Raw genomic sequence first — 25,310 nt, 5'->3', positions numbered from 1 at the left:
AACTACGCAGAGGCCGGGGCTGCTGCTGCACGCCGTGTCCTAACAGAACTGCTGCCCGGCCCCCTCAGGGGGAAGCGCAGCTGGAGTGGGGAGAGATCCTACCAGAAAGAACATCCTCTGCTGCAGGCCCTTCTTGGTGAGCTTGTGAAGGCAGCCCTCACGGATGAACTCCTGAAAGAGATAGAGACAGAGTCCCCTTTGACCTGGCTGAGGGCAGATGGCGGACGCTCGCTGGCTGGGCTGAGGGTCCAGCCCCTCTCCAGAGCCCCTCCCAGGCTGTGCGTCCCAGATCTGCAGGGCGCCTTCTCCTCTGTGCACTCGCCCCGCTGCTGGCTGTGAGCCTCAGCGGCACGGGCCTCTGACCAAGCTGTCAAGTTTGTCCCCAGCCCTAGGGTGGTACCTGTGGCTCACGGCTCTGCCACGTCCCTGACACTTCACAGTTCTTTTTGCCCTTTAGCACCTCATCAACTGTATGCCTGGTTAAGAATCCTTGCTATTACATCTTCTGCTCAAATAATTGGCATGGTTTCTGTCTGTTGACTGACACACACATTTAACTCAGGAAGACCAGAAATCCTGAGCTGTACGGACATGACTTTAAAGATTTTGGTGAATAATAATAAATTATTATTTGAATTTGCACAGCATCTACTTCGTGCAAGGACCAGGGCTGAGCAGCTGACACAGATTCCTTGTTCATCCTCGAGACCTCCTGCCTTAGACAGGGCTCACAGCCTGCCCAGGCCACACGGGACAAGTGGAGAGCCTGAGTTTCACACTTGGCTCAAGAGCCTACACCTTGGCCACTGTCCTATGTAGCTGCTCTCATCTGTCGCTTTAGTGACAGTTCCCTGGGCTACCATCTATAAGACCCTGCACAGAGATGACCAGGAGAAATACGGTAGGTAACATGAGCCCTACTTCCAGGAGTTCCCGGCCAGCAGCAACAGCTGAAAGCTGTGCAGCCAAGGAGAGGAACGAAGAGCTGCAGTCCCAGCACCCGATCAAAGCGCAGACTTCCCAAGTGGGGAGGGTCCGGTATATTGCAGGATAATTCACTCCTCCAAGCTTGCAGTTCCACGCTTTCAATACCTTCTTCTAACAAAGTTAACACAGAACGTGATTCATGCACATCCTTCTGTGTACATGTGTGCGCTGAGACAGGAAGCACCTCCATGTAATTTTTAATTTTTTTATGTTGAGAGTGTTGAGTTCAAAGCAAAAGCACTCGTACCAGGAAGTTACTGGCTCAACAGACATAGAGACCATAGAATCAAGAGTCCAGAAATAAATCCATATGTCTACAGTCCATCGATTTTTTTTTTTTGAGCTAGGGTCTTTCTCTGTCACCCAGGCTGGAATGCAGTGGCACAATCACGGCTCTCTCTAGCTTTGACGTCCTGGGCTCAAGCTTGTCTTAGCCTCCTGGGTAGCTGGGGCCACAGGTGCATACCACCATGCCAGGCAATTTTTTTTTTTTGGTAGAGACAGGATATCACTCCATTGCCTAGGCTAGTCTCAATCTCCTGGTTTCAAGTGATCCTTCTGCCTTGGCCTCCCAAAGTGCTGAAATTACAGGCTTGAGCCACAATGCCCAGCCCCCACTGATGTTCTAAAAGGGTGGCAAGACAGATAATTCAATAAATGGTGCTGGGAAAACTGGACATCCACAGGCAGAGGAGTGAAGCTGGGCCCCGCCTTCCACTGTGCACAACAGCTAACGGAGAACGGACCAGAGATCAAATGCAACAAGTGAACACAGGGCTCCTAGAAGAAAGACACAGAGGGGTCAATCTTCATACCCTGGATTAGGTTTTCTTTTTTTTTTTCATAAATACACAATTTTATTTGCTATTTTCAGGGGAAACTTAGGCATTAAACTGCAAGCTGATAAAATATCGTATAAAAGTATAAATATCCCCTTAGAATAAATTTTAGTGAACTAAGACTTAATATCTTTAAATTTCAAAAACCACAAGCCTATCCATTATATCAAGGTCAAAAATCAAACAATGCTAAGCAGCCAGCAGCTCCGCAGAGAGTACATCCCAGGGGCCCACAGTGGCTGCCTTCCTCCCTCGCTCTCGAGGGAGGACAGGGTCATCCTGTGGCTAGGTCTGCCCTCTAGAAAGGCTTTTATAAATTGTCTAATCCAATCATTTAACAGCATACAAGAAACCTTACAAAAAGGAGATGGTAAGTCCTAATGCTGGAGAACCTGGTTAATCAGGTTATTGGCAAAGAAGATGGTGAGGCATAGGCAAGAAGTCTCCAGAAGCATTAGAAACCAGTGTCAGGGCCTCTGGCCTGCGTGCGGGCAGCTGGTGGTCAGTCTGCACAGTGCCCCTTGGGAAGCTGGAGTGCCAGAAACAAAGAGCTTGGACGCTTCCCTGCACACCAGGTCCCCACAACCAGCTGAGAAAGGTCTGTTTTCAAAGCATGTGGGCAATGGTTTCTAAAGGAATCCCAGCAGCTCCCATGTCACGTTGGGCAGAACCCGTGCAGGTTGACTGAAGTCCCAAACATCCCAGAAAGAGAGGGAAGGCTGCATAGTTATACCAAGAAAATGAGAGAGTAGTGAGAGAAAGGCATTTGTGATGCTCCATAAACATCCCGAATTTTCACTGGGACCCAGACCTTCAGCTCCAGAAGCCAGCAGACAGGCCTCCAGCTCAACTTCTATGCCAGGTGCGACAAGGCACTGCCAGGCACCAACTCCCCCATGGGCCCGCAGAGTGGGGGACAAGGCAACGCTGCCATCTCACGCTAACAGGTGGAACAGATGAGTATCAACGCAGCAAGCCTTGTGGGCATTTCCAGAGCAGAAACACTGGGGAGCCCGTCCACACTGAGAAGGGGCACAGAGTTCTCTCACCTGGAAAATACCCCAGCCAGACGGGGTCATGTCTGTGTCAGGAGGAGGCCCGGCTTCAAAACAGCGCCGGGAAGTAGTGACGACGCAGAAGCCGCCTTTGTCGGGAGCTCTGTGAGGTTCAGAGCAACCAGTGACCCCACCTGGGAGGCAGAGCAGACTCCCGACGGAGACGAGATCCTGGCAGCCAGACCAGAGGCCATGACGTGCTGGACGCTGACGAGGCCGTGGCTGCTTCCTACAGTGAAGCTCGGGCTGCCCTCACAGACTACATGTAGCACCAAGAACGCCGTCCTTTACATGACCTTCAGGGATTGAGTGGAGTGACTGGGAGCATCTGCCTGCCTCTGGCCCCCCAAGAGAGAGCGCTCACTCTGCCGCCGTGTTCCTCCCCTTGGGGACACCTGGCCTTGGACAGCTGGGCCTGTCTCTCACCACACACCTCAGAGGCAAAAAAGGATTCACACCCAGATCTCTAGAAAAATGATCAAAAGCAGGTTCCTTCTAACAGCCAAGCTTCCTGGACACGGCAGTTCATTGCATCTTGGGAAAGTAAATCCATTTTTCAGCTGTCAATACTGTGTCCCTCACATCCTTGAGCCTCATTCTTGCAAAATCCTGGCCTTCTTGCTGGGCTTGCTGGACATACTGTATGGGGTGTTGCGAAGGTCTCTGGACACCACACAGGGGAACCTGGCCTGGTCTGCATTCCCATAGTTGTAAGAGGAGCCAAAGCTACCCAGTTGTTCCAACTTCAGCTGTCGGACATGCTGCGCACCACCGTGTGAGCCCCTCTGGGCACTGAAGCACACCAGACACATGCTTCATGGGCACCTGTGAGGTTTTGCTCTCTTGTTCTCTAATTTTGTCCTTTACAAGTTCTATTAATGAGGTTATATTGTAAAATTCTGCTTTTTCCAACACTCCTTCTCCGCAGTGTCTTTGTTAATCACCATCTTGCCATGTCTCAGGTGGTTCAGTGCAGGCCCAAAATAGGTGGGGTCTTTGCCTATTAAATGGGGAAAGATTTCCTCCTTGTCAGGGTTAGCCTGGCACACGCAGTACACGAAGGATTTCAGGTCCTGGCATAGCATCTGCCTGGTGGTAAGGAAGTAGGTGCCACCAATATTGAGCCAGACCCATTTGGACACACTGCCGGGTGCTGGGCCAAGGTGCTGAGTCCCGCACTGCAGCCCCCACCCCCAGGCTGGTGGTGGCACTCCCAGTAATTTCTTTCTTTCTGAGACAGGGTCTCACTGTATCGGCCCGGCTAAATTGCAGTGGCAGGATCATAACTCACTGCAACCTTGAACTCCTGGGCTCAAGCAATGCTCCTACCTCAGCCTCCAGAGTAGCTAGGACCACAGGTGTACACCACCACACTTGGCTGACAATAGTTTCTTTTTTTTTTTTTTTTTTTTTTTTTTTTAAGACGGAGTTTCGCTCTTGTTACCCAGGCTGGAGTGCAATGGCGCGATCTCGGCTCACCGCAACCTCCGCCTCCTGGGTTCAGGCAATTCTCCTGCCTCAGCCTCTTGAGTAGCTGGGATTACAGGCACGCGCCACCATGCCCAGCTGATTTTTTTGTATTAGTAGAGACGGGGTTTCACCATGTTGACCAGGATGGTCTTGATCTCTTGACTTCGTGATCCACCCGCCTCGGCCTCCCAAAGTGCTGGGATTACAGGCTTGAGCCACCGCGCCCGGCCTTTTTTTTTTTTTTTTTAAGACGGAGTTTTGCTCTCGTTACCCAGGCTGGAGTGCAATGGTGCGATCTCGGCTCACCACAACCTCTGCCTCCTGGGTTCAGGCAATTCTCCTGCCTCAGCCGCCTGAGTAGCTGGGATTACAGGCACGTGCCACCATGCCCAGCTGATTTTTTTGTATTAGTAGAGACGGGGTTTCACCATGTTGACCAGGATGGTCTCGATCTCTTGACCACCTGCCTCGGCCTCCCAAAGTAACAATAGTTTCTTAGAGATGACATCTGAGACGCAAGCAACTAAACAAAAAACATAGATAAAACCTTTCATGTTGTAAATGATACCATCAAGAAAGTGAAAAGATACCCATACAATGGGAGAAAATATTTGCAGATCGCAGTCTGACAAAGAGTTACTATTCAGAATACATAGAGAACTCTTAAAACTCAACAGGTTGTCTTTTTACTATTGGGTTTTAAGAGTTCTTTACAAATTCTGAATAAAATAAAAGGTGGGCAAAGGATCTGAATAGACCCTTCTCCAGAAAGGCCTAAAAATGGCCGATAAGCACATGAAAAGATGCTCAATATCAGCCATCAGAGAAATACTAGTTGTAACCACACGAGACAGCGTCACACACTCGCTGAGATGGCTGGAACCAAAAAGCGACACACGACATGGAGAAACGGAGACTCTCCTACAGGCTGGTGGGAATGAAAAATGGCTGAGCCACTTTGGAAAACAGTTTGGCAGTTCCTCAAAATGTTAAACGTGGAATGATCATATGACCCTGCATATGGTATACTCAAAACTGAAAACATAAATCCACACAAAACCTGTACGTGAACACCCACAGCAGCACGATTCCTCACAGCCAAGAAGTGGAAACGACCCAGTGTCCATCAGATGAGGGGACAGACGTGTGACACACGCATGATAGAATATGATTCAGCCACAAAAAGGAAGATAAATGAGCCCTGAAAACATTATTCTGAGTGAAGGAACAGTCATAAGAGGCCACGTTAGTGTATGATACCATTTCTATGAAATGCCCAGACAGGTAACTCCATAGAGAGAGAAAGCAGATCAGTGGTTGCCAGGGTTTAGAGAGGAGAACAGGGTCCCCACAGAACAGCATCCCCGTCCAGAACAGGGTCACCTCAGAACAGAGTCCCCTGAGAACAGGGTCCCTTTCAAAACAATGATGGGAAGTGACTGTTAAAGCGTATGGGTGTATCCTTTGGGGTGATTAAAATGTTTTGAATTAGCTAGTGCTGGCCGCATAACCTTGTGAAGATACTAAAACCCACACAATTATACATTTTTTGTAAGTATGTATGTGTTTATTTTTAACAGAGACAGGGTCTTGCTCTGTTGTCAGGCTGGAGTGCAGTGGTGTGATCAGGGCTGATTGCAGCTGCCACTTCCTCAGCTCAAGCAATCCTCCTATCAGTCTCCTGAGTAGCTGGGACCCATAGGTATGCACCACCACACCTGGCAATTTTTTAAAACAATTCTCATAGAAACAGGGTTTCCTTGTGCTGCTGAGTCTGGTCTTCCTACCTTAGCCTCCCACAGCACTGGAATTACAGGCATAAGCCACCATGGCCGAAATAATACATTTTAAAAGGGCGACTTTTGTGTTATTTCTCAATTAAAAAAACGAAGTAACTCAGAAAAAGTTCCAGAGCAAGGTCACTCACCCTGCCAGGAGCAATGAGGTTCTCCACGCCCACCAGGTCCCGCTGCAGCTCCGTCAGCTTCTGTAGATTCTCCAGCCGAATGAGAATCTGCTGCAGTGTGGTGGTCACCTCTGTGATGGCCTTCAGGGCGTCTGTGTGGAGAGACCCCTCAGTACAGGTGCCCAGGCAGCGGTATGCACAGCATCCTCCACCCACCAGCTTGTGACAGGAACCAGCATTCTAAAAGGCAGTTTTCATTAGAGGCACATCCTATTTGACTCCTTATAGCAGCAGTCCCCAGCCTTTTTGGTACCAGGGATGGGTTTCATGGAAGACAATTTATCCACAGACCGGGGGTGGTGGGAATGGTTTTGGGATGAAACTGTTCTGGCTCAGATCGTCAGGCATTTATCAGATTCTCATAAGGAGCATGCAAACTAGATCCCCCACAGGCGCAGTTCACAATAGGGTCTGTGCTCCCATGAGAATGGAATGTTGCTGATGTGACAGGCGGAGCTCAGGGGTAATGCAAGCCATGGGGAGTGGCTATACATACAGAGACGCTTCACTCACCACCATTCACCTCCTCACCCTGAACCTGCTGTGTGGCCTGGTTCCCAACAGGCTACGGACCAGACCGGCACCAGTCCATGGCCGGGCACTGGGACCCCCGCCTTCTGGGACTTCCAGGACTGCTGCCTGCGCTGCAGCTGCCAGGTGCCTGCTCCCACAGATAGCCCTGAGACCTTCAGGTTGTTCAACCCAGACTGTTGGCCAGCCCACGTTCTGGCTTAGCAAAGAGGAGGACAGGCTTTGTAAAAAACCATTTAATGTTATGAGTAAGGTAGTATTTGCTCTCAAAGGAAAATGATTCATTGTACTTTAAAGGCTAAATGATTTGCACCTTCAAAGCATTAGTAACTTTCTCTTTTAACCAGGAATAGATGCTAATCTTATAGTTCAAGCAAAGATAAGACAAAGTTTATAATGTGTACAGGAAACTTTTTAAAGACAAAACACAAAATTACACTAAGAGTGGTCTGCCCAGCTCTGAGCAGGCCACAGTGAGAGTGGGGGCATAGCTGGGCCTGCTCCGACCTCTGATGGTGCCTGGAGCACAGTGTTTGCATCCCCCTTGCTGGAATCATTCATGGGACCACCTTCCCCCTTCTTTCTTTTTCTTTTTTTTTTTTTTTTGAGACAGGGTCTCACTCTGTCGCCAGGCTGGAGTGCAGTGGTATAATCTCGGCTCACTGCAACCTCCAACTCCTCCATCTCAGCTCATTGCAACCTCTGCCTCCTGAGTTCAAGCAATTCTTGTGCCTCAGGCTCTCAAGTGGCTGGGACTACAGGTGCCCGCCACAACGCCCACCTAATTTTTTGTATTTTTAGTAGAGACAGGGTTTCACCATGTTGGCCAGGCTGGTCTCGAACTCCTGGCATCAGATGATCCACTCACCTCGGCCTCCCAAAGTGCTGAGATTACAGGCGTCGCCATTACTAGTGCTCAGCCGTAGCCCTGGGCAGATTTGTTAGCATGAAGTCACCTGACTGCTCCAGGTGTACCCTCACAGCTTTCAGAAAATCAAGTCAGCAAAGAACGAAGTGGAGAGATCGCTATTGACAAAATTGACTGACAAAGTTTGCTTTCCATCAGTGACCCCTGCATGACACTGAAAATGAGGAAGAACTTCAGCAAAGCCAGCACAGACCTTGGCAGCACCGGCTCTGTTGCTCTGTGCAGTTTCTAAGCTCATGCCCACATCCCCTGGCTCTCCGAGGCTGGGCATCCCTCAAGCCCCAACTTGGGTCTGAGCCCCTCCTTCCAGATACGCGTCAGGCAAAGACTCGCCATGCCACGCCCATTCGCTGCATGGCTGCCTGAGTCCACTGGAACAGCACCAGTGCCACCCTGCCCTCGAATGCTGAATCCAGAGTGCAGGGCTGGAAGCCTGGCTGCCGTCCCTCGGTTGCTGGAAGCTTGGGACACATTTTGGACCTGATGGCAGAATGGTGATCCTATACATCACCCGACCCACCTTGACATTCTCCACAGAACACACAGAACAGGGTCCCCTCAGAAAAGGATCCCCCTCAGAACAGAAACCCCAGAGAACAGCATCCCCCTCAGAACAGGGTCCACTCAGAACAGGGTCCCCCTCAGAAGAGGGTCCCCACAGAACAGAATCCCCACAGAACAGGGTTCCCACAGGAAAGGGTCCTCGCAGAACAGGATGTCTAACAGAAGCGTCCCCTGAGAACAGCATCCCCCTCAGAGCAGAATCCCCCTCAGAACAGGGTCCCCTCAGAAAAGGGTCCCCCTCAGAACAGGGTCCCCTCAGAACAGGGTCCCTCAGAACACGGTCCCCCTCAGAACAGGGCCCCTCAGAACAGGGTCCCCCTCAGAACAGGGTCCACTCAGAACAGAGTTCCAACAGAAAAGGTTCCTCACAGAACAGGATGTCTAACAGAAGCGTCCCCTGAGAACACCATCCCCCTCAGAACAGGGTCCTTCTCAGAACAGGATCCCTTCAGAACAGAATCCCCCTCAAAACAGGGTCCCCCTCAGAACAGGGTCCCCTCAGAACGGCACCTCCTCAGAACCTGCTCCCCCATGACATTATCCCCCCTTAGAATGAGATCCCCTCCGGGTAGCAGTCCCCCCAGGATAACATTCACCTCAGGGTAGTGACCCCCCAGAACAGGGTCCCCTCAGAACAGGGTCCCCTCAGAACAGGGTCCCTCAGAACAGGGTCCCCCTCAGAAAAGGGTCCCTCAGTACAGCACTTCCTCAGAACAGGGTCCCCTCAGAACAGCACCTCCTCAGAACAGGGTCCCCTCAGAACAGGGTCCCCCTCAGAACAGGGTCCCCCTCAGAACAGGGTCCCCTCAGAACAGCACCTCCTCAGAACAGGGTCCCCCTCAGAACAGGGTCCCTCAGAACAGTGTCCCCCTCAGAACAGGGTCCCCTCAGAACAGGGTCCCCCTAAGAACAGGGTCACCCTCAGAACAGGGTCCCCTCAGAACAGGGTCCCCTCAGAACAGCTCCTCCTCAGAACAGGGTCCCCCTCAGAACAGAGTCCCCCTCAGAACCTGCTCCCCCATGACATTATCACCCCTTAGAATGAGATCCCCTCCGGGTAGCGTTCCCCCCAGGATAACATTCCCCTCAGGGTAGTGACCCCCCAGAACAGGGTCCCCGCAGAACAGGGTCCCCTCAGAACAGCACCTCCTCAGAACAGGGTCCCCTCAGAACAGCACCTCCTCAGAACAGGGTCCCCTCAGAACAGCACCTCCTCAGAACAGGGTCCCCCTCAGAACAGGGTCCCCTAAGAACAGGGTCCCCCTCAGAACACGGTCCCCTCAGAACAGGGTCCCCCTCAGAACAGGGTCCCACTCAGAACAGGGTCCCCTCAGAACAGCACCTCTTCAGAACAGGGTCCCCCTCAAAACAGGGTCCCCCCAGAACAGGGTCCCTCAGAACAGGGTCCCCCTCAGAACAGGGTCCCCACAGAACAGGGTCCTCCTAAGAACAGGGTCCCCCTCAGAACAGGGTCCCCTCAGAACAGCACCTCCTCAGAACAGGGTCCACTCAGAACAGGGTCCCCCTCAGAACAGGGTCCCCTCAGAACAGAGTTCCCCTCAGAACCTGCTCTCCCATGACATTATCCCCCTTTAGAATGAGATCCCCTCCGGGTAGCGTTCCCCCCAGGATAACATTCCCCTCAGGGTAGTGACCTCCCAGAACAGGGTCCCCCTCAGAACAGGGTCCCCTCAGAACAGCACCTCCTCAGAACAGGGTCCCCTCAGAACAGCTCCTCCTCAGAACAGGGTCCCCCTCAGAACAGGGTCCCCTCAGAACAGGGTCCCCCTAAGAACAGGGTCCCCTCAGAACAGCACCTCCTCAGAACAGGGTCCACTCAGAACAGGGTCCCCCTCAGAACAGGGTCCACTCAGAACAGGGTCCCCCTCAGAACAGGGTCCCCTCAGAACAGCTCCTCCTCAGAACAGGGTCCCCCTCAGAACAGGGTCCCTCAGAACAGGGTCCTCTCAGAACAAGTCCCCTCAGAACAGCACCTCCTCAGAACAGGGTCCCCCTCAGAACAGGGTCCCCACAGAACAGGGTCCTCTCAGAACAGGGTCCCCTCAGAACAGCACCTCCTCAGAACAGGGTCCCCTCAGAACAAGGTCCCCTCAGAACAGGGTCCCCTCAGAACAGCACCTCCTCAGAACAGGGTCCCCCTCAGAACAGGGTCCCCACAGAACAGCACCTCCTCAGAACAGGGTCCCCCTCAGAACAGGGTCCCCTCAGAACAGGGTCCCCCTAAGAACAGGGTCCCCTCAGAACAGCACCTCCTCAGAACAGGGTCCACTCAGAACAGGGTCCACTCAGAACAGGGTCCCCACAGAACAGCTCCTCCTCAGAACAGGGTCCCCCTCAGAACAGGGTCCCCTCAGAACAGGGTCCCCCTAAGAACAGGGTCCCCTCAGAACAGCACCTCCTCAGAACAGGGTCCACTCAGAACAGGGTCCCCCTCAGAACAGGGTCCACTCAGAACAGGGTCCCCCTCAGAACAGGGTCCCCTCAGAACAGCTCCTCCTCAGAACAGGGTCCCCCTCAGGACAGGGTCCCTCAGAACAGGGTCCTCTCAGAACAGGGTCCCCCTCAGAACAGGGTCCCCTCAGAACCTGCTCCCCCATGACATTATCCCCCCTTAGAATGAGATCCCCTCCGGGTAGCATTCCCCCCAGGATAACATTCCCCTCAGGGTAGTGACCCCCCAGAACAGGGTCCCCCTCAGAACAGGGTCCCCTCAGAACAGGGTCCCCTCAGAACAGGGTCCCCCTAAGAACAGGGTCCCCTCAGAACAGCACCTCCTCAGAACAGGGTCCACTCAGAACAGGGTCCCCCTCAGAACAGGGTCCACTCAGAACAGGGTCCCCCTCAGAACAGGGTCCCCTCAGAACAGCTCCTCCTCAGAACAGGGTCCCCCTCAGAACAGGGTCCCTCAGAACAGGGTCCTCTCAGAACAAGTCCCCTCAGAACAGCACCTCCTCAGAACAGGGTCCCCCTCAGAACAGGGTCCCCACAGAACAGGGTCCCCTCAGAACAGCACCTCCTCAGAACAGGGTCCCCTCAGAACAAGGTCCCCTCAGAACAGGGTCCCCTCAGAACAGCTCCTCCTCAGAACAGGGTCCCCCTCAGAACAGGGTCCACTCAGAACAGGGTCCCCCTCAGAACAGGGTCCACTCAGAACAGGGTCCCCCTCAGAACAGGGTCCCCTCAGAACAGCACCTCCTCAGAACAGGGTCCACTCAGAACAGGGTCCCCCTCAGAACAGGGTCCACTCAGAACAGGGTGCCCCTCAGAACAGGGTCCCCTCAGAACAGAGTCCCCCTCAGAACCTGCTCCCTCATGACATTATCCCCCCTTAGAATGAGATCCCCTCCGGGTAGCGTTCCCCCCAGGATAACATTCCCCTCAGGGTAGTGATCCCCCAGAACAGGGTCCCCCTCAGAACAGGGTCCCCTCAGAACAGGGTCCCCCTCAGAACAGGGTCCCTCAGAACAGGGTCCCCCTCAGAACAGGGTCCCCCTCAGAACAGGGTCCCTCAGAACAGGGTCCCCCTCAGAACAGGGTCCCCTCAGAACAGGGTCCCCCTCAGAACAGGGTCCCCTCAGAACAGGGTCCCCCTCAGAACAGGGTCCCCTCAGAACAGGGTCCCCCTCAGAACAGGGTCTCCCTCAGAACAGGGTCCCCTCAGAACAGGGTCCCTCAGAACAGGGTCCCCCTCAGAACAGGGTCCCCCTCAGAACAGGGTCCACTCAGAACAGCACCTCCTCAGAACAGGGTCCCTCAGAACAGGGTCCCTCAGAACAGGGTCCCCCTCAGAACAGGGTCCCCTCAGAACAGGGTCCCCTCAGAACAGCACCTCCTCAGAACAGGGTCCCCTCAGAACAGGGTCCCCCTCAGAACAGGGTCCCCTCAGAACAGGGTCCCCCTCAGAACAGGGTCCCCCTCAGAACAGGGTCCTCTCAGAACAGGGTCCCCCTCAGAACAGGGTCCCTCAGAACAGGGTCCCCCTCAGAAAAGTGTCCCTCAGTACAGCACCTCCTCAGAACAGGGTCACCTCAGAACAGCACCTTCTCAGAACAGGGTCTCCCTCAGAACAGGGTCCCCTCAGAACAGGGTCCCTCAGAACAGGGTCCCCCTCAGAAAAGAGTCCCTCAGTACAGCACCTCCTCAGAACAGGGTCCCCCTCAGAACAGGGTCCCCTCAGAACAGCACCTCCTCAGAACCGGGTCCCCTCAGAACAGGGTCCCCCTCAGAACAGGGTCCCCCTCAGAACAGGGTCCTCTCAGAACAGCACCTCCTCAGAACAGGGTCTCCTCAGAACAGGGTCCCCCTCAGAACAGGGTCCCCCTCAGAACAGGGTCCTCTCAGAACAGCACCTCCTCAGAACAGGGTCCCCCTCAGAACAGGGTCCCCTCAGAACAGCACCTCCTCAGAACAGGGTCCCCTCAGAACAGGGTCCCCCTCAGAACAGGGTCCCCCTCAGAACAAGGTCCCCTCAGAACAGGGTCCCCCTCAGAACAGGGTCCCCCTCAGAACAGGGTCCCCTCAGAACAGCACCTCCTCAGAACAGGGTCCCCTCAGAACAGGATCCCCTGAGAACAGCACCTCCTCAGAACAGGGTCCCCCTCAGAACAGGGTCTCCTGAGAACAGCACCTCCTCCGAACAGGGTCCCCTCAGAACAGGATCCCCTGAGAACAGCACCTCCTCAGAACAGGGTCCCCCTCAGAACAGGGTCCCCTGAGAACAGCAGCTCCTCAGAACAGGGTCCCCTCAGAACAGGATCCCCTCAGAACAGGGTCCCCCTCAGAACAGGGTCCTCTCAGAACAGCACCTACTCAGAACAGGGTTCCCCTCAGAACAAGGTCCCCTCAGAACAGGGTCCCCTCAGAACAGCACCTCCTCAGAACAGGGTCCCCTCAGAACAGGATCCCCTGAGAACAACAGCTCCTCAGAACAGGGTCCCCTCAGAACAGGATCCCCTGAGAACAGGGTCCTCTCAGAACAGCACCTCCTCAGAACAGGGTCCCCCTCAGTACAGGGTCCCCTCAGAACAGGGTCCCCTCAGAACAGCACCTCCTCAGAACAGGGTCCCCTCAGAACAGGGTCCCCTCAAAACAGGGTCCCCCTCAGAACAAGGTCCCCTCAGAACAGGGTCCCCTCAGAACAGCACCTCCTCAGAACAGGGTCCCCCTCAGTACAGGGTCCCCCTCAGAACAAGGTCCCCTCAGAACAGGGTCCCCTCAGAACAGCACCTCCTCAGAACAGGGTCCCCCTCAGTATAGGGTCCCCCTCAGAACACGGTCCCCTCAGAACAGGGTCCCCTCAGAACAGCACCTCCTCAGAACAGGGTCCCCCTAAGAACAGGGTCCCCTCAGAACAGCACCTCCTCAGAACAGTGTTCCCCTCAGAACAGGGTCCCCCCAGAACAGGGTCCCTCAGAACAGGGTCCCCCTCAGAACAGGGTCCCCTCAGAACAGGGTCCCCCTAAGAACAGGGTCCCCTCAGAACAGCACCTCCTCAAAACAGGGTTCCCCTCAGAACAGGGTCCCCCTCAGAACAGGGTCCCTCAGAACAGGGTCCCCCTCAGAACAGGGTCCCCCTCAGAACAGGGTCCCCTCAGAACAGGGTCCCCCTAAGAACAGGGTCCCCTCAGAACAGCACCTCCTCAAAACAGGGTTCCCCTCAGAACAGGGTCCCCCCAGAACAGGGTCCCTCAGAACAGGGTCCCCCTCAGAACAGGGTCCCCCTCAGAACAGGGTCCACCTCAGAACAGGGCCCCTCAGAACACGGCCCCCTCAGAACAGCACCTCCTCAGAACAGTGTCCCCTCAGAACAGCACCTCCTCAGAACAGGGTCCACTCAGAACAGGGTCCCCCTCAGAACAGGGTCCCCTCAGAACCTGCTCCCCCATGACATTATCCCCCCTTAGAATGAGATCCCCTCCGGGTAGCAGTCCCCCCAGGATAACATTCCCCTCAGGGTAGTGACCCCCCAGAACAGGGTCCCCTCAGAACAGGGTCCCCTCAGAACAGGGTCCCCTCAGAACAGAGTCCCCCTCAGAACCTGCTCCCCCATCACATTATCCCCCCTTAGAATGAGATCCCCTCCGGGTAGCGTTCCCCCCAGGATAACATTCCCCTCAGGGTAGTGACCCCCCAGAACAGAGTCCCCCTCTGAATAGGGCCCCCACACAGCAGCATCCTCCTAAGAACAGGGTCCCCACAGACTAGAGTCTCCTCAGAGCACATCCCCATCAGAACAGGACCCCCTGAGAGCAGCGTCTCCCTCATAACTGAGTCCCCTCAGAACAGTATCCCCCTCAAAAAAGCATCCCCGTCAGGAGAAGGTTCCCCCTCAGAACACTGTCCCCTTCAGAACAGAGTCCCTCTCCAACCACGGTCCCCCTCAGAACAGAACCTCCTCAGAACAGGGTCCCCTCAGAACGGGGTCCCCTCAGAACGGGGTCCCCTCAGAACTGGGTCCCCTCAGTCCAAGATCCCCTCAGAGCACACCCTCATCAGAACAGGACCCCCTGAGAGTCATGTCCCCTCGTAACCGAGTCCGCTCAGAACAGGCCCCCCCCAGCAGCGGGCAGAGCAGATGCGTGATGTAACGCATCAACAACATGCACTGAACATCCAGCACCCTTGGAAACTCTCATCAAAATGAAGGATAAATGAGACCGCAAGGCTGGCGTCTGTCAGTCCCTATAAATGTACCCCCTTTTGTCCCGGAGAGTTCCATTCAGGTTCTCAGGAAGACCGAGAGGCTGGGCATTTGCTCACCCACGGAGGCCCTTCTTGGCAAGCACTCCTGTGCCCACATTCGGGGAATGGGGCCCGGGAGGGAAAGGAGCCTGCACAGCGTCAGCCGAGAACGCTTCATCCACCGGGCGTCCGCTGCCCTCCAGAGACGGCTGAGGTGGGAGGCGACCGAGGGCGGCTGATGGTCCCCAACGCTCTGTTGAACTGACAGCCTCAACGCACGTTCACACACACAGCTCCACAAACGTTGTCACCAGTCTATCCATTTTTAGGAGAAACCTGTCATGTTGTTAGGTGCAGGAATCCCTCCAAAGTCCTATGTCCCTCAAGCACACGGCAGACACGACCAGATCCTGGGCCGCGGTCCTTCCTCTCCGCGGCGCGGCCTCCCCGGTCGCCTGGCCCAGGCCACCCGCTGCTGCAGCACTCTGCCTACCTACCTACTGTGGTGTAGCGACGACGATGGAAACACTTTAAATAGGCTCTCGTTATTTCATGTTTTCCTTAAAATGTTTGAAAATAGTTTCTATAATTTTGTCCTTCTCCTTTTTAGCAAACAAGAAACATTCTATTTTAGAATGAAAAGAGAATCATCACCATTGTAGCATCCATTCTCTTTCTTGCTAATCGGAAAGCATCCTTATTTGTATCCATTCATGGCTAGAGGAAATGCTAAATACTTTTTCATCTACTTTTAATCACAGTGATAAAACTTACTTGTAAAAACCTCCTGATGGGCGTCAAGTTCCCATCAGAGCACATCCCCATCAGAACAGGTCCCCATTAGAACAGTGTCCCCTCGTGACTGAGTCACATCAGAAAAGGGGACTAACTTTACACTACAATTAGAAATCAGATGTTTAGGTTAAAAAGGTCAGAGTTTACTTTTTTGTCCCTTTAATAAAAATGAAAAACGACAAAGGCTGTCTATGTTAGAAATCTCTAACGGGACACCTTGGTCCAATCTTTTGTATGTTTTAGAGCCAAGGCCTCCAGGACAGAAACATCCACAGGGAGCAGGTCCCTCGGGAGGCTGCACCCCATTCCCCAGTGCACCTGTAGGGGCTCTGGGGACCCCTGTAGGGCAATCAGAGTCATTCCCTACCCTACTCAGACATGGGGCTGGGCAGGGCCTTGCCAGACGGTGGAGGAGCAGACAGGCAGAGGCCTGGTGAGGCCTGGGACCTGCCCCCTGCCAGCGCCAGTGCTGACCACCGTGGTCCAGGCTAAGGGGTGGATCTCTGGGCTCCCCGGTGAAGGAAGCCTGCAGGTCTAGGACCCCTGGGCTCCCCGGTGAAGGAAGCCTGCAGGTCTAGGATCCCCGGGCTCCCCGGTGAAGGAAGCCTGCAGGTCTAGGACCCCCGGGCTCCCCGGTGAAGGAAGCCTGCAGGTCTAGGACCCCCGGGCTCCCCGGTGAAGGAAGCCTGCAGGTCTAGGACCCCCGGGCTCCCCGGTGAAGGAAGCCTGCAGGTCTAGGACCCCCGGGCTCCCCGGTGAAGGAAGCCTGCAGGTCTAGGACCCCCGGGCTCCCCGGTGAAGGAAGCCTGCAGGTCTAGGACCCCCGGGCTCCCCGGTGAAGGAAGCCTGCAGGTCTAGGACCCCCGGGCTCCCCGGTGAAGGAAGCCTGCAGGTCTAGGACCCCTGGGCTCCCCGGTGAAGGAAGCCTGCAGGTCTAGGACCCCTGGGCTCCCTGGTGAAGGAAGCCTGCAGGTCCAGCAAAGCCACCCCCGCCTCCCAGCCACACGTGCCGATTCTCGAGGTGCGGGGCGGCCCCACGCTCACCGTGGCAGTCGGCGTAGTCGTGGTGCCCGGGGCCGTAGTGTTGGCACAGGCGGCGCAGCAGCAGGCGGTAGTGCAGCAGCCGCTGGATGGGCTTCAGCAGGAACGTGTTGAGAGGCAAGTAGCAGACCTTCTGCCGCTCGAACTCCTTGTACACCGCCTCCAACTTCTTACAGTGCTTCGTAGCTTTCTCCAGTTCTGTTAGGACCTCGTCATGTCTTTGGAAGTAGCTGGTAAACTCCTGTGGAGGCGCAAAAGTGGGGCCTTTAGGTGGGGAGATGTGGGAGTCCAGGGGGAGATGGGCCTGTTTTCCTGGGTGGCAGGCGCCAGCTGGAAATCCCCACAGGGCAAACAGGGACTGGTGGCCCAGTGTGTGCCAGTGGGGGCTTGCCAGCCTCCACAGAATGCACCTCAACCCATCTCGGATGCCATGTGACCTGTACCTCATTCCAGCCACAGTCACTGCCACGTGCACCACGAACTGGCCCCATGTCACATGCGCTGAGTGGACCAGGGCTGTCTCCCCACTGGACAGATGAACTGAGGATGAGAGGGTGCAGTGGCTTCTTGGGACACAGGGAGTGCAGGGCAGGGATTAAACAGAGCCCACTCAAGTCCTGCCCAGTCTTAGTGCTTGCTCCAGAAACTTCTCTCAAGAGTGGAGCTAAGTGGTTGTGCTGACAGTTACTGGATAGAGGAGTAACCATGCCTGACTTTGTGTTTGTTTGCTTGTTTTTGAGACTGAGTCTCACTCTGTCACCCAGGCTGGAGTGCCATGGCGGGATCTTAGCTCACTGCAGCCTCTGTCTCCTGGGTTCAAGCGATTCTCCCACCTTAGCACCACCTCTCCATCCAAGGAGCTGGGCCACAGGCTTGTGTTACTATGCCCGGCTAGTTTTTAAAATGTTTTTTGTAGAGATGGGGTCTCACCATGTTGCTCAGGCTAGTCTTGAACTCCTGAGCTTAAGCAATCTACCCACCTCAGCCTCCCAAAATGCTGAGATTACAGGTGTGAGCCACCGTGCCTGGCCCACACCTGATGATTTTACAACACACGTAAAGTATACACATGTGTGGATTCTGAGTTTACACAGACATATTAAACTAAACTCTTCTCTAACTTAAAAGTTTTTTTTGTTTGCTTGTTCGGATACAAGGTCTTACTCTGTCACCTAGGTTGGAGTGCAGTGGTGCGATCATAGCTCACTGCAGCCTCAGCCTCCCTGGTCTCAGGTGATCCTCCCGCTTCAGCCTCCTCAGTACTTGGGACCAAACGTGCATGCCACCACACCCAACTAATTTTCATATTTTTTGTAGAGATGGGGTTTTGCTATGTTGCTCAGGCTGGTCTCAAACTCCTGGGCTCAAGAGATCCACCTGCTCAGCCCCCCAAAGTGCTGAGATGACAGGCACGAGCCACTGCTTTCAGCTAAGGGGTTTTATTTATTTATTCATTAACAAAACAAAATGCTTTTATTTGGTCCGCTGGAGCCTGAGTTGTAAACCACTGTGGGGCTGACAGTTGATAAAACAGTCTCTGTGTCACAAGAGCTGGCCGTATTTTTGGGGTTAAAAATATTCACAGTTCAGAGTACAGGGACGCCAAAGAGGAGTGGGGAATGTTTCTCCAGGTGAAAAGCTCCAGAAGCCCCTGGGAGAGCAGGAGGAGGAGTGAGGGCAGAGCTGGCCTGCTGCCTCGGGGCGAAGGGCCGTGATGGCCAGGTGGGGATGCAGGAAGCTGGGCCCAGTTGTCTATGCATCCACACTCCCTGGGCTTCTTGGGGGAGGTGGAAGTGGCCAAGCCCTGCTGATGCCCATGATGGGCTGGAGTCCCTCTCTGCAGCAGGGCTAGGCTTAGGGACAGGGGTGGCTGAGGAGTCTATGGTTCTCGGCCTGCCCAGCAGTGGTGAGCAGTGCTGAGGACCGGTGCCCACCCACAGCAGGCCTGGAGCCCACATGCACCCGGTCATGGCTTTGGTCCCGGTGGGTGCTCCAGGAGTTGTGGTGTCGCTGGGGGGTGGCTGGCCAAGGGCCTGTCTTTCCAAGACAGGCACAGCCCCGGGACTCGCCACTCCATGCGAGGGCTCCCGGGACCCCACTTGCACCATGGAGGACAGGGACCCGGGCTCTGGGGGAAAACTGACCTTATGCCCCGTGAGGGGTGGTCCCTGATCCCACCCTGGGGTCTCGGCCTCTGACACCCAGAGCTTTAAAGGATTTTAATATCATTTTGTTTTAATGAACATTAAAGATGACCACAGTATGATAATCCAGATCAAACAGATATGTGCATATTTCAGTTTTAAATTAGTGCAGCTGCCTTTGGGGTAAGTGGAACTTTCTCATTAACAACCTGACTCAGGATCCATCAAGGCAGGAAAAGGGCACCTGGGCTGAATGAGTTCCTCAGAGGGGTTATCTGAACACAGAGCAGCAAGACCCACGGCCCTTGGGAACTCTAGGTGAGGAGTGGCCAGAGTCTCGCAGGATTGGGTGGAAGGTGGGACAGGCGAGGGACGGAGGAGGGGGCGCTTGAGGAGTGGTCACCGTGGCAAGTGGCTCAGCTTCAGGGTGTCGTTCGGGACTCCACACCTCGGGTGGCCACGTGGTGAACGCGTGAGCAGCCTGAGGGGAGGGAGGACTCTCCCAGGCACATGAAGCAAGAGTGAGACCCCTGAGCAGTCAACGCACGACTGCACCGCTGCCCGCATGTGAGCACCCGCACCGCTGCTCCTGTTGAGGGGAAATCTCACTTCCTGAGCTGCCCCCGCCCGCCCAAAGTCTACCGCATTTCCGTGACCCCTGCCACATGCCCTTCGCGGAGCTGGAATACCCGACAGCAATACCCGAACTATGAGCCTCGCAGCCCAGGTGGAAACAAGTCCCAGAGCCCTGCCGTCCCCACGGCGGGATGGGGACCTGCTCTGAGGAGACTCTGCTCTGAGGGGGACCCTGTTCTGAGGAGACCCTGCTCTGAGGGGACCCTGCTCTTAGGGGACTCTGTTTTGTGAAGACCCTTCTCTGAGGGGTCCCTGTTCTGAGGGGCCTCTGCTCTGAGGAGACCCTGCTCTGAGGGGTCCCTGCTCTGAGGGGTCCCTGCTCTGAGGGGTCCCTGCTCTGAGGGGTCCCTGCTCTGAGGGGTCCCTGCTCTGAGGGGTCCCTCCTCTGAGGGCCACCCTGGTATGGGGGGACCCTTCTCTGAGGGACACCCTGTTCTGAGGGGGACCCTGCTCTGAGGAGACCCTGCTCTGAGGGCCACCCTGGTATGGGGGGACCCTTCTCTGAGGGACACCCTGTTCTGAGGGGCCTCTGCTTCGGGACGACGGTTTTGCTCCCATTAACAGCAGTCACCACGCTGCCTACCTTCAACTGGCGCATGTTCCTGAGCAGGACGTCCCCGATTCGTTGATGGCCTTTTGTGTGGGCTGTGGAGGGTCCTTCCCTGAGGCAAAAGAAACAAAGTTGTTGTCAACATGGTGATCGCTGGCAGGAGGCGCTGTAATCTGACGCAGGGTGACAGCTGCCCTGGTCCGGCCGGAGGAAGCGGTGAAGAGGCCACAGGGCGGGACCTGACTGAAGCTGCTATTATGTGTCTGGCCATTCTCTAAAACAGATGGTATCCAGGCAAAAAGGGACCTCCCATTTTTAACTTGCTCCTTGCACTCTCTTTTCTGAAAGAGGGTGGATAAAGGGTATTATTACAGCTGCACCTCTCCCCACAGGCTCCTAAACATATACTCCAGTGAAATAATGGCTCTTCTGAATTAGTTTCTGAAGCTGGGAAGCTCCTAAGAGCGGTGATGATGAGTCGGTGTGGGAGTCTCCCGCCTGGGGTTCCAGGACCTGGGGGCCGAAGGGGTGTTACCAGAGTGCCAGCCTCTGCTCCACCTCGCGCAGGAAGCCTCTGTGGAACTCATAGATGGGATCGATGTTGGAGAAGAGCAGCGTCATCAGAGCTGCGGGCATGGCGTCCTCCTTCACCACCGCACTGCGGAACCACTGTGGGAAGAGCGTGGTGTGACGGGGACCGAGAAACTGCGCCCCCGAGGACCCCAGCCGCAGGACACCCAGCGTTACGGAGAGGTTCAGATCAGCACCACAGCTGTCCTTTGCTGACCATCCAGTTTTCAAATATAATGAAACTATCCTACATCAAAGTTTCAAATGGACACTTTATAGCTTCATTAAAAACTTGGACCCCAATGTTCTGACCTGACTTAGAATAAATGTTTTAAGACAGATATATTTAACAAAATATCCACATGCAAGTCTCATGATTATCAAGAGATATTTCTCGGCTGGGCACAGTGGCTCATGCCTGTAATCCCAGCTCTTTGGGAGGCCAACTAAAGTGGGCATATCACTTGAGGTCAGGAGTTCGAGACCAGCCTGGCAACACGGTGAAACCCCCATCTCTACTAAAAATACAAAAATTAGCTGGGCGTGGTGGCGGGTGCCTGTAATCCCAGCTACTAGGGAGGCTGAGGCAGGAGAATTGCTTAAACCCGGGAGGTGGAGGTTGCAGTGGGCTGAGATCACGCCACTGCACTCCAGCCTGGGTGACAGAGCAAGACTCCATCTCAAAAAAAAAAAAAAAAAGCTACTTCTCTGTGTTCAGATGAGAGATTTATTAAAAACAAAATCAAAGTAATCAAGGACTTTCGTACCACAGTAATAACTTCTAAATCCTTCAGGTATGTTCGTTCCGTAGCGAGAATCTCCTTGACTATGAAGTAGGCCTCGTCTGCAGGCGTGCGCTGAAAGAAGCAGAGAGCTGTAAGTGTGTGTCCTCAGGACGTGGCACCCTCCCCTGTTCAGTGAGCCTGACGTGTGTAACGTTTGCTTTCTTCTGCTCGACTCAACATTGTCATGGGGTTTTCATCCCCAGTTTCTGAAGGGATTTATCCCTGAGTGAAGACATAGTCACAATGAATCCTGTTATTCTTTTGGAGAGAAGAATTGCTGTTTAAATATCACCATACGTAAACAGGGCTGAAGTTTATTGTTGGTTTCGTGATAAAATGATTTTTCAGTCCGGTAAGGTGGCTCACCCCTGTAATCCCAGCACTTTGGGAGGTGGGTGGATCACCTGAGGTCAGGAGTTCAAGACCAGCCTGGCCAACATGGTGAAACCCCGTCTCTACTAAACATACACAAAATTAGCCAGGCGTGGTGGCAGACACCTGTAATCCCAGTTTCTTGGGAGGCTGAGACAGGAGAATCGCTTGAACCCGGGAGGTGGAGGTTGTAATAAGCCAAGATCACGCCATTGCACTCCAGCCTGGGACACAGAGCGAGACTCTGTCTCAAAATAAATAAATAAATAAATTTAAATAAAAATTTAAAAAATAAAATTGATCATTTTTCAAATACCACTGCCAGCGGAACAGCTGGTCAGCAGACACAGGTCCACGAGTGTGTGTGTGTTTATAAATTACTAAACCTAACCCATACAAAAGTCATCAAAATGACCAAACTGTGCATGCGAAGCACGCCTGTGTCAGAGCACCGGGCTTCTGGTGCACTTCCCGATGCAGCCACGGGCCACACCCGGGGCCTGGTTTTCTGTACCCTGCTGGAGACAGCCCAGCCCCGAGCACTCCCGTAGCTGGCGCTGTCTCTGCTCAAGGTGCTGGCGCCGAGCAGGCAAGCTGGCTGCGGGGGACCCTCTACATCTCACCCAACACAGTATTCCTGGCAAAGCACATGCCTCATCATGGCTCCGGCAGACACCGGGTCCTGTCCCTGGAGGGCCTCTCTGCACCCTGAACCCTCCACAAGGCACACTCCATCGAGGCGCAGCTTAGCCTCTTCTCCGTCCTCTCCCACTGCCCGGAAACCACGATCCTGCTCTACCCTGGCAGCTCGCCTGCTCCACCACCAGACTGTGGCCGGCTTCAGGACAGGTGGGCCGTGCACACATCCATGGAGCAGATGTCAGCTCCGAATAGGCGCCTGGACACTGGCCCCTGCCCCTGTGAGCGCATCCTACTAGGAGAACAGTCACACGTCACAGCACAGAGAGATGTACAAGGCCCCCGCGGAGCAGAGGAGGGGCTGGAGGCTGGCGGCATGGCAGGCCACAGCCTCACTCAGAGCGGACGGGCGGCCTGTGGCACAGCTCAGAGGTCAAGGGGCTGGAGCAAGGTGGGGAGGTAAGAGGGAGTAGACAGGCTGCTGGTGGGGAAGGCAGGCCACATGGGCCTTCTGGACCCTTTGGGGTCTACCTGGATGTGCTGTGACACACTTGGCCCCAGGATGAGAGCAGACCGGGAGGGCAGGGAGGTTCCCAGTGGACCTCGGTACCAGCTGGTGAGACGGTGCTCGCTGCGGGGCACGGAGGGGTGAAGGTTGAGCCAACCCGAGTTCAGACGTGGATGTAAGGTGTGAGGGACGGAGGCAGGAGGGGTGACTGCCGCGGTTTTTGGCCTGAGCCAGGGAAAGACCAGTTGCCATGACCCGAGGTGGGGCAGGTTTGGGAGGAATATCAAGAGCTGGGTTTCGGAGTGAGCAGCAGCTGAGGTGGCATGTGGGGCCATGTCTTCTTCCCTGTCCCGCTGTGAAGTTCAGGACAGCTGTGAAATACTTGCAGGGCTGTCCACTCCTCGTGGATGACAGGACGACAGAGGCACGTCTATCCTGTGAGTCCAGAGCCCATGGAGAGAGCCAGCTGTGAAGGGACAGTGCCCCCTAGCCCGCAGGGATGCTGCCACCGGGAGCCCTCCAGTGCCCGGCGCGGTGCCTCCCCTTCAAGTCCTGCACACGACGCCCATGGCTGTTCTCTCCTCAGCTCTTTCCCATGGCTGGCAGCCCGCCTGGCCCCCACAGCCCTGCCACATCCCCATGGAGCAGCCCACCTGGCCCCCACGGCCCTGCTGCCACGCACCAGCTCGGTCCCCGTGGAGCAGCCCAACCACCTTTCCAGCCTTCAGCCTCTGTCTATCTTTTCTTTTTGAGCTTCATGATATTAAAAATGACTTTTTAAACTTTTTTTTTTTTTTTTTTTTTTGAGACGGAGTTTCGTTCTTATTACCCAGGCTGGAGTGCAATGGCGCGATCTCGGCTCACGGCAACCTCCGCCTCCTGGGTTCAGGCAATTCTCCTGCCTCAGCCTCCTGAGTAGCTGGGATTACAGGCACGCACCACCATGCCCAGCTAATTTTTTGTATTTAGTAGAGACGGGGTTTCGCCATGTTGACCAGGATGGTCTCGATCTCTTGACCTCGTGATCCACCCGCCTCGGCCTCCGAAAGTGCTGGGATTACAGGCGTGAGCCACCGCGACCGGCCTACTTTTTAAACTTTCAAATGAAAGGCTGAGCCCACCTTTCAAATCCAAATTCAGTAAAATCTCTTTACAAAGTCTTTTCTTGGCTGGGTGTGGTGGCTGAGGACTCTAATTCCAGCACTCTGGGAGGCTGATAGGGGAGGAGCACTTGGGCACGAAGTACCAGGCTGCAGTGAGCTGTGAACGCAGCGCTGCACTCCAGCCTGGGCAGCAGAGACTGACGCTGTCTCTAAAAAGGGAAGTCCTTTCTCCACCTGAGCTTGATACACCTAGTGAATTCCCCGGGGGCAGAGCTGGCTGGGAGGCCCCAGCCTTCCCCACACAGCCAAGGGACAGGATTGTTGCATGCTAATGCCCCACCAGCTGTTGGCCTTGGGCCCTGGGGGAGAGCCTGGGGTAGGGAGGGCGGCTTCCTAGCCACAGTCACCTTGGCATGGGGTCCAGAATCTGGGTGTTGTTCTGTAGAAAGAAACAGGACGCCTGAGTCCAGAGCAGCTCCGCTCCTCCAGGGGTGAGGCAGAGAGGCTCACTCCATGGCAGAGCCACAGCAGGTGACAATGAGACTTCTCGTCACAGGTGCCACCAGTGGGTCACAAGGGAGTCAGGGGAGTGGAGTGGCCAACAGGAGGGGTGGCCATCCCACCCTGCCCCACCCCCTCATCAGCCTGAGGAATACCGGAAGGAGACTCTCAGGGACAGAAAGTACAGCAGCTGCCACTCTGCCCCCACCTCCAGACCAAGGTCCAGCATGAGCCCCAGCAGGCTGGGCTGTGGACCAGGGATGAGAAGGCAGCAAGGGACAGCCCCAGAGGAGCGCACAGTTCCTGCGAGCTTCGCCACCTGCCCCCACAGGAAGGGTCTGTGCCCACGCAGGGTGTGGAAGGGGCACACACACCCTTCCTCTGGCACCTTTGGCTTCCCTACCTTTCAAATATTGCTGGTCCTCACTAATCTCTGCTAACATGGGGAGAAATGGTACATCAAGTGGGGGACCCTGGGGAGTAGGCACAGGCTGGCGATGGGGGCTGGAGGGTGGGCAGCTCTTCGCTCCTCCCCGCACAGCCCAGCGACTGGGTGCAAGTGTGAAAGCCTGACAGGCGGCCTCAATGGCAGCATGTGGTTCTCAGACCCCTGTGTCACCTTGG

The 25,310-nt window shown here is 55.0% G+C and overlaps 1 protein-coding gene and 1 pseudogene across 3 annotated transcripts in view; both read right to left on the bottom strand.

The window, feature by feature from the left end:
- The window catches only part of FARP2 (FERM, ARH/RhoGEF and pleckstrin domain protein 2), a 143,489-nt gene that overhangs the window by 9,791 nt on the left and 108,388 nt on the right, over positions 1–25,310 (bottom strand). For all 3 annotated transcript variants that reach the window (XM_064383440.1, XM_064383439.1, XM_064383441.1), the window contains exons 15-20: positions 21,546–21,635; positions 20,744–20,877; positions 20,242–20,320; positions 16,882–17,119; positions 6,279–6,409; positions 103–171 (exon numbers count right to left, since the gene is read on the bottom strand). In XM_064383440.1, the coding sequence (XP_064239510.1) occupies positions 103–171; positions 6,279–6,409; positions 16,882–17,119; positions 20,242–20,320; positions 20,744–20,877; positions 21,546–21,635 (741 nt within the window). The remainder of the gene's footprint in view (positions 1–102; positions 172–6,278; positions 6,410–16,881; positions 17,120–20,241; positions 20,321–20,743; positions 20,878–21,545; positions 21,636–25,310) is intronic.
- On the bottom strand, positions 3,460–5,254 carry LOC110567068 (BTB/POZ domain-containing protein KCTD5-like; annotated as a pseudogene).

This window comes from Aotus nancymaae, unplaced genomic scaffold (assembly GCF_030222135.1).
Source record: "Aotus nancymaae isolate 86718 unplaced genomic scaffold, 86718_ANA_hifiasm-v0.15.2.pri h1tg000031l, whole genome shotgun sequence".
Taxonomy (NCBI): Eukaryota; Metazoa; Chordata; class Mammalia; order Primates; family Aotidae; genus Aotus; species Aotus nancymaae.
This window is presented reverse-complemented; position numbering and strand designations above follow the sequence as displayed.